Here is a 13,118-nt window from a genome sequence, read left to right as displayed (position 1 = left end):
GCTCTTATAGACCAGTGTGGCCTCGAACTCACAGAGATCCACCTGCCTCTGCCTCCCAAGTGCTGGGATTAAAGGCATGCGCCACCACTGCCAGGCTTCATGTTAAGATTTTAAAACTTAAGTGGGAGAGAAATAAAAGAGTAAAAACATGGAAGCTGACTGATGATCTCACTCCTATCCATGTATCTTTTACTTCCTCTACCCTCCTGTCTAATCTAAGTTAACTAATTAATCAAACTAGGTTGCAGGCTGCCAAAACTGGAAGAAAACGTAATGATTTTCTATGGATAGTTATCCAAACAAATAAGAATCTCGACAGTGGTTACATACAATGCTTGGTTTACAAGGCTACAGATGACGATCACCAAAGATGATCAACAGTTTAGATTTATAAATCACTGATAGTTTTACAGACTGTCTACTCTACTGTTGGTGTGAGTCTCACTACGTAGTCTAGCCTGCATCCTAAACGTGAGTGCAGGCAAGCTTTCCTAAATGTGGATACAAGTGTACCCGCTAGTCCCAGCCTACTCTGCTTCCTAAACATGAGTGCAGATGGGGCTCATCAGTCCAGCCCCACCCTAACTGTTTCTAAAGGGTGCTTCTCACTAATTAAGACTTTAAATGATGCTACAGTAGTTTTTCAGAATAGTGGAAAATGACAAATTCCAACATCAAATGTCTCTGAACATTCTGTCACTTTTACATTTTATCAAGTTAATATTTCAGTTTTCTCATTTATAAAATTGAATAATACATGCATATATGTAGTGATTTGAATGAGAATACCTTCCAGCCATAGGTACACAAAGTTGAATACTTGGTCACCAGAGAGTGGCACTATTCAAAAGGTTAAGAGGTGTAGCCTTGTTAAGGATAAGGAAGTACTATCACTGTGGTGGGCTTTGAGGTTTCCAAAAGCCTGTCCCAAGTCCAAAGTCTTTCTCTCTTTCTGTTGCCTGCGGACCCAGGCATAGAACGTCCAATCACGTCTCCAGCATCAAGTCTGCCTACATGCCACCATGCTCTTCTTTATGAGAGTGGCCAACCATACAAGCAGACCACCGACTAAGATACTTCAGTTACACAATTTTCCCTAATGACCACACTACCTGATCTTCCAGTTTCCCTTTCTGCTTAGCACCCACGAGAGAGAGCAACAATTGAGTTAGGAACTGCTAGAATGATCAGACATTAAATGATTATGTTTCCAGCCTCATTTACTTAAAATATATTGATAAGTAATTCGGTTTCAGATTTTATTTCAAAGTTTCTGTTGATAATTTAGAGTATCTACAAATAAACTTAAAATAATTTTTAATAAACTGTCACTACTCTTTACATTCTACCCAGTAGTATGAACTTCTTTCCTCAAAAGTACACTATTTATTCCAGAATGCATCATTAAATTCTTCATTAGCATCAAGAGGTACAAAATGTTTGAAGTTTATATAATATGTTCCCCTCAAAAATAAATGCACTACCTTATCCATGAAGCCCTTATTCAACACATTACTATATAATGAAGAAAAAAGGAACCACCTATTTTTGAGATCAAGTTATCATAACCAATTTCTGTTTTCTCATGAATCAGGCACAAGCACAGGTATGAGCTCTTCTTAGCTGACTTAGTTCTTCCTCGGGATCACTACTCGGTTGCATAAATTCATTGTCCTTCACCAAAAAGTGAAAGTTATAGTTGGGCATGGTGGTTCATGGCTACAGCCCTCGTACTCAGGAGTGGGGACAGAAGATTGCTGTAAACTGCAGGACAAAGGATGTAAAACTTTAGAAAGGAGGACTAAGTAAATATATTATTGTAAGGCATGGCTCTACAGCTAATAATGTGATCTATTCTTGAAAACTGGTAAGAGTACTGTGGTTTGTTGTTCTTTTTGTTGCTGAGAGACAGTTCTAGCTAATCAATTTTGGTTGTCCTGAAATTGTAATGTAGGCATGCAAGTGGTGTGGGAGGTCCTTCTGTCTATGTGTTGCTTTTACTGGTTAATGAATAAAGAAACTGGCTTGGCCTATAGCATAGGAGGAGGAAGGCAGAGTTAGAGAGAAGCCATGGAGCCCCTGGAGACAGATGCTGGGAACTTTACCCTGTAAGCCACAGGCACGTGACGATATACAGATTAATAGAAATGGGTTAAATTAAAATAAGAGTTAGCCAATAAGAAGCTAGAGCTAATGGGCCAAGCAGTGATTTAATTAATGCAGTTTCTGTGTGATTATTTCAGGTCTAAGCTAACTGGGTGGTCAGGAAAAACAAGTGGCTCTCTCCAACAGATTGGCACACCAACGTAGGTAACTACATCCACATAAAAACCGGAGAAAGCTTAAAAAGTAATCCTAGACACAAAGAAGTTTGGAAAAAACTACACCCATATTCCCGAATACTGTTTCTAAATGTTTCTTTACATTTAAAGGGGGATATGCTATAGAGATTTGCATTGGTATAGATCTTGATTTATTGATACAAACTTAAGATCAATCTTGTTATATGAGTATTTTTGCTTTTGTTCTTTTTATTTTTTTTTGTTTTTTTCTTCCTTTTTTTTTTTTTTTGTTTTGTTCTTCTTTGTTTTTTTCTTTTTTTTTTCCTAGGATCAGAAAAGTGTTCTGCAGGCTGCTGGGGGAGAAAAGATCAACAGTCTTGCCCAGCTGTGAATGCTACAAATACAGGAACGACTGGCCTGAAAAGATGGGGCCTGTTGGTGTAACAGTCAAATAAATGCTACGGGACTCACTAACTGGTTTCTACAGATTTAAAGTCCACTTCTCATGGGGAAACTTGGCCAAGAACTACAGCTGTCTGATCTCCTACACACTTGGTGTGTGCATGCTTGTAATCGCCCTCCCAAATAAATATTACAAAATAAATACATAAATAAACCCCTCCAAACCAAAAAACAAACAAACTACAGAAAAGTTGAGAGTATAGATACTTTTGTGTGGGAGCTGGGGGGCTTACTGCTCTTTCAGAAAATCCAAGTTTGGCTCTTAGCTCCTGTATAATTCTATAACTCCAGCTCCAGGGGATCTATCTCCAGCCTCCAAGATTACTTAAATTCATATGCATATACCTGCACACAGTGTTTGTCACCACTGAACCATCTCTTTAGCCCCTTATTCTGTTTCTTCTTTCTTTTCTTTCTACACTGTAAGTATATATTACTCTCACTGGTTAATAAAGAGCTGACTGGCCTATAGCTGAGCAGGAAGAAAATGGGCAGGAGAGCCAGACTAAGGATGCTGGGAAAAAGAAGGGCAAAGTCTCAAGAGTTACCAGCCATGCAAAAGAAGCAGGATGTGTCTAAAAAGGTGACAAGTCAAGAGCCATGTGACAGCAAGTAAAGGAATAGAATGAGTTAATTTAAAATGCGAGAGCTAGTTAGTAACAAGCCTGAGCTATCAGCCGAGCATTTATAATTAACATTAAGTCTCTGTGTGTTTATTTGGGAAGCCAGCTGGCAGAACAGAGGAAGTTGGCCTACAGACAGGGTCTCAACACAGTTCAGTCTAGATTTGAACTCGGAATCCTCTCAAGTGCTGATTACAGGCATTCTGTAGAAATGTCTAAACATTAAACACAGCTTCCCAATAATAAAAAAGAAAGCTGTGCCAAACTAAAAGTACTTACACAGAAAAGCATTATGGGAAAGGGGGAGGTCAAAAAGATAGGGAGACTGGAAGGCACTCATGGACAAGAATCTGAGTTCTAGAGAATGTTGTGTCTTTGTTCTCTCAAAGCCAACATCTCTACTCTACTAGAGTCTAGACGGCTCTTGGGATGGGTTTGGGAGATTCTTAATGTTTACCATCCAATTCATTGGCTCAAGTCTGTTTAAATCATATGCTTGTTCTTGTTATTTATAACATTTCTATTCTCATTAATTAAAACCCTGAAATTATTGCAGTATTTTTACATGGCTCTTTTTTTCAAATTGTTTTGTTTTTTTTATAAAACTAAACTTAAGTAGTTATAAAAAGAAATCCATGGCTGGTGAACTCATGGGCCACAGGGGTGAGACTACTATTCTTATTCTGCTAAATGGACATAGTATCAAACTGGCTTCTACATTCCTATCTTCAAACTCATTTATTACAGCTTTCAGACTCAGAGAAATTTCTTTGTGGATGATATTTTACTGCAGAAACTTACAAACGGTTTAAATACAGAGATAAAGTATCTGTGGAGTGCTCAGCCATAATCGTGGCATCTCTATTCCATACTCCCTCCCCATCAAGGTTGAAGAACCATTATGGATAAGAGGGCATAAAGACTAAAAGCCAGAGCCAGGGAAGGACCTAGGTGGAACAGTATCTTCTGAACTTGACAGGACTGTTATTCTCATGAACTCAAGCAGCTGTGGATGCCAGCATGAAAGCTGAGAAAGACCAAACCAGTCGATATTCCAGTGTGGAGGAGAGGGGCCCATGTGCCTCCATCAGCGATGAAGGAACTACTGACAGCAGACAGCTTCTGGGAGAGGTAAAGTAAGTTTTCTTTAAGGATGAGGCCCCTGGCAGGTCGACCACACTCCAGGGGTGATTCAAATATGCGAGTCTATGGGAAGCACAAAATGAGCTGGTGGTAGGCTATTTCTTAAAAAAGGATATTAAGTTGGAGGTGCGTATGGATCTGCAAGGAGTTAAATCAATGGCTCTCAAACTTCCTAATGTTGCAACCCTTTAATATAATTCCTCATGTTGTGGTGACCCCCAACCATAAAATTCTTTCATAACTGTAATTTTGCTACTTATGAATTGTAATATAAACTTTATCTATGTTTTCTGGTCTCTTAGGCAACCCCTGTAAAAGGGTGATTCAATTCTCTAAGGCGGTGCAATCCACAGGTTGAAAACTACTGAGTTAAAGGGAGTGAGCATAAATGATTAAAAGAACAATGTTTTGTAAAAATTCCCCCCCCCCAAAAAAGCCCACTGCATTTTAACAATGTCATCACCATAAAACAGCACATAAGCTAGTACATATACTATCATTAAATCCCCTTTGTCATTTCACATTAAACATTTTAAGTATGTACAGTTTTTATTGATCAACAAAATGTTCAAAATTTGGGGCTGGAGAGATGGCTCAGCAATTAAGAGCACTCCCTGCTCTTCCAGAGGTTCTGAGTTCAATTCCCAGCAACCACATGATGGCTCACAACCACTTGTAGTAAGATCTGGTGCCCTCTTCTCACCTGCGAGCATACATGCAGCAGAACACTATATACATAATAAATAAATAAACCTTAAAAAAAAGTGATTAAATTTTTAAAACTAGATTCAGGCTGGCCTTGAATTCACAGAAGTCACCCTGTTTCTAACTCTGAGTGCTGACATTGGAGCTATGTGCCACCATGCAACAGTCCAAATTCACTGGATTCTGAAATTATCAGTAAATAAAATCAACAGCGGTAAGATTTGCTAGATGTTTGCAAAATAAGTATTTAAGACTTAAGTATTTTCATAAAAGTTCATTTGTATTAGTCCAATGATCTGACTTTTCAAATATGATTTACAAAAACTTCAACACGGTTGGAGAGATGGCTAACTATTAAGAACATTGCTAGGGACTAGAGAGATGGCTGAGCAGTTAAGAGCACTGGTTGCTGCTCTTCCAAAGGTCCTGAGTTAATTTACCAGCAACCACATGGGGGTTTAACACACAGCTATGAGGGAGGCAGAGCCAGGATGGTTCTGGGGCTTGCTGGCTTCCAGCTTAGCAAAGACAAGTTCCAGGTTTAGGTAGATACCATACCCTAAAAGGAGGAGGCAGAGTGACAGAGGAAGACAACCATGCTGACCTCTTCTGTCCCGTGTGTACACTCTGGCACATGTGCATACCAGTGCACATTCACTTAGACACACAAACAACCTCACACACAAACAGACTAATCATCAAAGGAAGAAAAAAACCTGCAATAAAATATTTATATTACTATATAAGGCAAAGAAACAAATTTAGCAAAAATCAGTTAACTGATACTTAACTTGTTTTGCTACTATTAGCTACAGTTATTATTTCTTTGAAAATAACATCTCTCTCTTCTAGTCCACTAAGGCTCTGAAAGCAAAGAGCCTGCACTATTAACTATTCCATGAAGACACATGAAGTGCATACCTCTTTTAGCTCTGGCCAGTCGATTAGATGCAGCTTGGTTGGAGGTCCAGAAATGAGGTGGACACGAATAAAGTCAGAAAACTCTCGCCAAGTAAAACAAAGATCCTTATGTCCAGGAGGACCTGGAACAAATCTGATGCCTCGTACAATTATACTCTGTGTCTTGGTCTAGTGAAGAAAAACACAGTGAGAAAACACAGGTTGCTGTCGCTTAGTTTAAAAAAAAAAAATAGTTGCATCATTTACCTACTGCTATTTCTCTTATATCAGTGGCAAAGATCTAAAACACTGTGAATATAACTTTTTACCTTATCTTCTCCTAATTTCCCCTTTTCTTGTACAGGTATCTTTTGATCAAAATGCTTAAGACCAAATATTTCAGATTTTGGAGTTCTTTAAATTTATTTGTTTGTTTGAGATAGAATCTATGTATCTGGGCTGGAACTTCACTATATAGACCAAATTAGCCTTGAACGCAAAGAGATTCCCACATACTCCTCAAATTTAAACAGATTTGCCTATTTATGCGTGCTCCCTGGTTCTGGGGCTAAAGGCATATGCCCACTATGCTACACCCAATCTGGCCTGAGCTCTCTGAATTTCATAATATTTGCATGAATTGGTTAAGATTCCTAATGTAGCCAGGCACTGGTGGTGCACACCTTCAATACCAGCACTAGGAGGCAGAGGCAGACAGACCTCTGTGAGTTCAAGGCCAGCCTGGTCTACAGAGTGAATTCCAGGACAGCCAGCACTACACAGAGACACCTTGTCTGGCACATCTCCAATCCCTCCCAAAAATATTTCTAATCTATATATATGAGATACTCCAAAAACCAGCAATGTTTTGAGTGTCATTTTAGTAGTCAAAATTCTTTGGATTTCAGAACATTTCAAATTTTCTATTAGGGATACTCAATCTGTATTTGTGCTTTTCTTTAAAGCAAGCACTTGGCTCTTGTGTTTGTGTCTCAGTTTGTAATTTTTTTCCATGGCGTTTCTTTAGATATTTTTATAGATGATATCTTAATCTAACAACAATGGCCTTTTCTGAACATCCCACATAGTAAAATACTGTTGTCTTTACTAGTTTTTTACATGCTCTCCCCTTGGTCAAGGTGATATTTGCACTGACTTGTAGATGGACGAGGGCTTTTGCTGCTGCTTACCAATTATTCACAATAATGGTTACCACACCCAACTAGTCACTAAAACTAGCTATTAACCTTTGCACTAAACTGGTTCTAGACCAGAAAGAACACAGAAGCACTCACATTTGAATAGTGGCTGTTAATGATCCCATGTCCTAAACTGCTAGGGACCACAGAGATATGCAGTGAGAGTTCAGCACGTACTTCAGAGGTCAACCCATCAGAGATGCTTATCTCATGGAGGACAGACTCATTCAGAAGGCGATGAGGAGTACTGTCACCAGAGATGCACAGCTGATGGCGATCCCTTGTTTAGGAGGTGGTAAGAAATATTGCCTTCTGAGTGTGTTAGCTGTTCTCACTGCAGACTGCTTGTGTGAAGAGCTCTTTCCCTCACATTACAGCTTAGGGGTTTTTCCCGCAGCACTATAGTGTGTTAATTGTTTACTGGGCCCAATTTCCCCTATGCACTGTATATGGACGACTCTACAAGCATGCTTATGTGCTGATGCAAATAATCTAATGGCCTGGGAACACTGAAAGTATTCAACAGCAGGTTACATTTCAGGACCAATGAGGTCAAAGACGAGAGGACCCCAGCACACGTGTCTACAGGGTGACAAGAAGCAGACTGCCTACACATAGCAACAACAGTCGTGCGTTCATCCTCTCATCTCACCAACACACAGAACAGAAAGGAGATAATAGGGTTCTGAGGTCGGGAAGAGCAGACTTCACACAAACACTACTCCGGAGAGTTTTTTTTTTTTTTTTTTTTTTTTTTTTCCAGAAGAAAAACAGCCTAAGAGAAAAGGCAGAGACTAGTGAGGAAAGGCAACAAAAGAGGCTATTCTCATGGTTATCCTGTCAAGTAAAAAGCATAATGCAGTCAATGAATCAAATTCTGTACAACTGGGAGAACTCCTTTTTCTAACCTACACTGTCTGGCAGGTCTCGTCAGGACCTAATTCCAGAACATTCTTTTATCTGATGCTGGCTTTGACCTTCTTAGGAAGAGTGCTTTATGCTTGTTTCAAGTTCCAAGAATTCTATCAGGGCCTTTGCATTTCAAGCTAGACTGAATTAACAGCACAGGGCAAAGTCATACAGTGAGTTTTCTCCTCAGTATCCGGTTGCAATGCAGGGAGTAAGCACCTAACTGAAAATTTACATATTGTGCACACACAGGTCAACATGTGTGTATTTAAACACTTATGGTTGTTATGTAACAACTACAACTTGTTCTAAAGGGAAGTGTTCAACGGGAACACGATGACGGCTGAAAGTGATGATGGACCAGAGGAAACATCTGCTCTTCTGGCTACTTTTGTTTGCAAAGGTGAAAATTAACTTTATTTTGAAAGCTTTGGACCTCATAAATGCTACCCCTACAATTTTTTAAATAACAGTTTTAATTTCTATGAAGAATTTAGGTACAAGGTCAAGGCTGGCAAGATGATTCATCAGGTAAAAAGGAACCGGCCGCCAAGTCCGAGTTCAGTATTTGGGATCCCATAAGCTCTCCTTTGATCGTCACACGTGTGCTATGTACGTCAAGCGTTTAGCCATGTGTAGTACATATAAACATACAGGTAAGACACCGTTTTGAAAAATGAAAAATAGTATATGTAAAGTCACTTTTATCATCTTCATTTTTCTCCAGCTTTTGTCAAATACAAAACCAGTTTTATAAGGTAGTTTTACCTCCAGAGTGGTTTTCAAGTTAGAGTTATCAAGTCCAACTCCAGCAATTGACAAAGCAGATAAAGAATCTGGTGAAAATGCTGAAATCTGATTTCCATACTGATCTGCAACCATAACAACTTAAAAAAGAAAAAAGCTTTAAGTTAAAATCTTTTTAAAGATAGAACTTATACATAAAATATACTTTGAAGCTTTAATTTACTGTCATACATAGAAAATAGACAGTTATACTTATTCCTCTTATAATCATTAAAACTGTATTACCTGTGCAGGAATGACTAAATACTGCTATGAACCAAGGATCTTTTATTTTCTGAGATACGCCACTGTTGGTACTATTCTTATTTGTGAGGTGCTAGGGACTGAACACCAGCCTGCATACAGGGCAGATACGCTCTACAAATGAGTTACATCCCTACACCTCATAGGACTTTTTCATAGTTAAAATTTAAAGGAAATATTTAATAGTATTGAATTTCGTAGCTATAAGGAAACATAAAACCAGACAGGGATCAACTCAGTTCATCCACACCTTAACACTGACCATATTTCCTATAAAAAAAAAAAAAGGCAAGATTTTTAAACAAGCTATCTGATAAAACTGAGTTTCAATATGTGCCAAAAAGTATCTTTCAGACCATCCATTTTTAAAACACTAATGAAAGACAACATAAAAAAAGTAGGTATACTAACCTATTTCTCCTTGAAGCTCTTCGCCCATCTGCACAGTTTTTCCTCCTTTTAACTCACATTTTAAATGTTTGGGTTCATCAGGAAGTGGTCTAGAATTGGTTTGGTTAAAGGCGTTAATTAATTGCAGAAAAGGTGAAGAGCAATATAATTGTAACACCCAGTCAGACACAGCAGCTACACACACGTAATGTCCTAACTCAGACACAGCAGCTACACACATGTCATGCCCTAACTCAGACACAGCAGCTACACACACGTAATGTCCTAACTCAGACACAGCAGCTACACACATGTAATGCCCTAACTCAGACACAGCAGCTACACACATGTAATGCCCTAACTCAGACACAGCAGCTCCCTACACACATGTAATGTCCTAACTCAGACACAGGAGCTCCCTACACACATGTAATAATGCCCTAGTTCAGACACAGCAGCTCCTCCAAACCTCTCATTCTCAGATAGCTATTGACTGCAAAATAGTTACATTGTAGTCTTTATATTACTTTAAAATAAATTACAATAAAGAACTACATCAACAGGAAGGTAAGAATAAATCCTACCGATGAGTTTTGGTCAGAGCAGAACAACTGCTCTTGGTGCAGAGAGAGCACAGACAAAGGCAGAAGAACTTCAATGCTAGGAGTGACTGGAAAGGGTGGTCAAGGCGCGGGTACGGGAAGCCAGACCTTTGCTCCTTTACACTAAGCTCTGCTCTTTTCTATGAGTTGTCTATGTTAACTTTGATTGAACCGTTCCAAACACTGAAATTCACACTTTTGTATGTTTCAGGCCACTGCTGCTTTCAACTGAAGGACCTTCCTTTGGTGGATTTTTACAGTTATTAATGGACCAATGAAGTACAAGGTCATAATCATGATAAAGATTAATCACTATCACTCAGTATACAGTGACACCACTTGTAATCCCAGCCCTTAGAAAGCTGAGGCAGGAGGACTGTGGCTGTTTCGGGATATTTGATCGCACTGTGAATCCCAAGTTTGCATTTGTGTTAATTACATAAAATCCAAGTTGGGTCAGCAGGCTGAGTTAACAACTAGTTACAGTAAGTAACGATGGTGGAGAGTCAGAGGGAAGACCACAGACACACAGGAATTAGTAGGTAGGGCCTTCATTTTTTTGTTTTGGTGGAGGAAGGACAGGATCTTTAGAGAGGGCAGCAAAGAGAGGCCAGCTAGTTCAGCTACTCAGCCTCTGAGATAGCAGCTCTTCACCCCAGCCTCTGACTCCCTACTCATACTGATACATAGAATGGTAGATTTAATTAAAAGCTATGCTTGGCTGCAGTGAGCTGGTGCCTATGGGAACAGAATTCCTGCCAGGCCACGGCTGCCAGAGAAGCAGGCCAGGAACTGCGAAGCAGCAATTACTGCCTGGAACAGCAGCAGATTAACGCACAGCCTCTGTGATGACCAAAGAACAACAGCGAATTTGAAGCCAGCCAGGGCTGCATGGCAGGACTCTCTCCAACAAAGTCCAACAATCAACCACTGTGTACAGTGAAGCTTCACTGTAAAGACAATCGACCACATGTTATAGAACTAGAAGGTGTATTTATTTTTCATCTTAAAAGCAACTTTTTTTTCACATGTATGTGCTGCAGAAGACTATCTTGTTGTAGTAGTTCAAATAATTCAAAATACAACAAGCATGTCAAAGCCCAAGTTCACAAACCTGATTGTAAATGCACTTTCCAGAGACACATGGTCATCTTGGAAAGAAACCTGGCAGTAGCGCACATCTTTCACAGATGTTGGCACTTGCACACCAGGAAGCAAACCTTGTAGCAAATCTTCTCTGTTAACCTCAGGAGTCCAGTTAACCTAGGAGAGAACACACGGAAGACAAAGCTGAGAGGCTCTGCACAAAGTCTTCTCACAACCACTGTTTTCTAAAGACTGAAGCAGGGTTCCAGGGAGAACAGGCTGCCCCCAAATTTATGTCATTTAGGACGGACATGAACTCATGATCCTCAACCTCCAAACTGCTAGGATTATAGGAATGCACCACCATATTGCAATTACTAAAGAAGCTTAAAGTTAAATTATAAACTTCCCAACCCCAAAGCACACACCAAAGAAAGACTTTTTTCCTTTTTCTTTTGTATTTTCTTGACACAGATTCTATGCAGCCTTAACTGTACCGAATACTCTACACAGATCAGGTTGCCCTCACTGATGTGGGATTCCCCTCTGTATGCTGTGAATAATACCACTGGTTAATAAAGAAACTGCTTTGAGCCTTTAGCAGAGTAGGGCAGAACAGAGCTTGGGGGCGGGGGGGGGGGGGTAGGGGCTAAACTGAATGCTGGGAGAAAGGAAGCTGAGTCAGGGAGAAGCCATGGAGCCGCTGCCAGAGTCAGGCATGCCAAACGTTGCCGGTAAGCCACAGCCACGTGGTGATACACAGATTAATGGAAATGGGGTTAGTTTAGGATACAAGAGTTAGCCAGAAATATGCTTAAGCTATTGGCCAAACAGTATTGTAAATAATATGGTTTCTATGTGGTTATTTCAGGAGTCTGGGCAGCCAGGAACACACAAGTGGACTTCTACAACACCTCACAATCAGAGATCTATCTCCTTCTATCTCCAAATCCTGGGATTAAAGGCACACACTCCGTGTCCAGCTAGGAAGTCTCTTTATAATCAGAAACAATAGTATATCATATGACAAAGCATCGTTGTGTTTGCTGAAAGTATTTCCAATCTTCAGAGTAAAAATTAAAAGCCACTAAGACAAATATTTTTAAAGCTTTGTTGCAAGCTGTTAATGTGGCTATTATAGTTTAAAGTGGAGATGGGTTAGACCTGATGGCACTTCCAGGAGTCTGAGCAGATGATTCCAGGTTGGAAGACTGAATGAGTTAAATATCAAGACATTGTTCTTTGAAAAAACAAAACCAAAAAACCAAAAAGACCCATAGTGTAGTCTATGCAAGCAGTCCTAGGGGTTGGGAGATACAGGCACGATTGTTAGCAGTTACAGGCCAGCTTGGCCTACACGAGACACGTATCTAAAAAACTAACATAAAAAAGTGAGTGCCCTAAAAGAAAGCAACACGATGTGTATTTCTGCCATCACTGAGGGGTATGGGCAGGGCTCTGAATGCGGTCCCTGTGGACAGTACTCTGCGAGGAGAGGAAAGGGAGTCTCCCTGCTGTTTTACCTTTCTAGCATCCTTTGGGGCTAAACCTTTCTATAGATTTCTATCTTAAATTTTTCATCCTTTGAATTACATGTGTTTTGTTTGTTTGTTTGTTTGTTTTTGTTTTTTTGAAACAAGGTTTCTCTGTAGCTTTGGAGCCTGTCCTGGAACTCGCTCTGTAGACCAGGCTGGCCTCAAACTCAGAGATCCGCCTGCCTCTGCCTCTGCCTCCCGAGTGCTGGGATTAAAGGCGTGCGCCACCACC

General features: G+C 39.9%; 1 protein-coding gene across 1 annotated transcript in view; it reads right to left on the bottom strand.

The window, feature by feature from the left end:
• The window catches only part of LOC121458940 (structural maintenance of chromosomes flexible hinge domain-containing protein 1), a 142,679-nt gene that overhangs the window by 48,671 nt on the left and 80,890 nt on the right, over window positions 1–13,118 (bottom strand). The window contains exons 26-29 of the mRNA XM_041668368.1: window positions 11,380–11,528; window positions 9,685–9,773; window positions 8,992–9,110; window positions 6,137–6,304 (exon numbers count right to left, since the gene is read on the bottom strand). Of these exons, the coding sequence (XP_041524302.1) occupies window positions 6,137–6,304; window positions 8,992–9,110; window positions 9,685–9,773; window positions 11,380–11,528 (525 nt within the window). The remainder of the gene's footprint in view (window positions 1–6,136; window positions 6,305–8,991; window positions 9,111–9,684; window positions 9,774–11,379; window positions 11,529–13,118) is intronic.

Source organism: Microtus oregoni, unplaced genomic scaffold (assembly GCF_018167655.1).
Source record: "Microtus oregoni isolate MIOR12 unplaced genomic scaffold, Mior012 000018F_ref0000195, whole genome shotgun sequence".
NCBI lineage: Eukaryota > Metazoa > Chordata > Mammalia > Rodentia > Cricetidae > Microtus > Microtus oregoni.
Note: the sequence above shows the minus strand (reverse complement) of the source record. Positions and strands in the feature narration are given on the sequence as shown.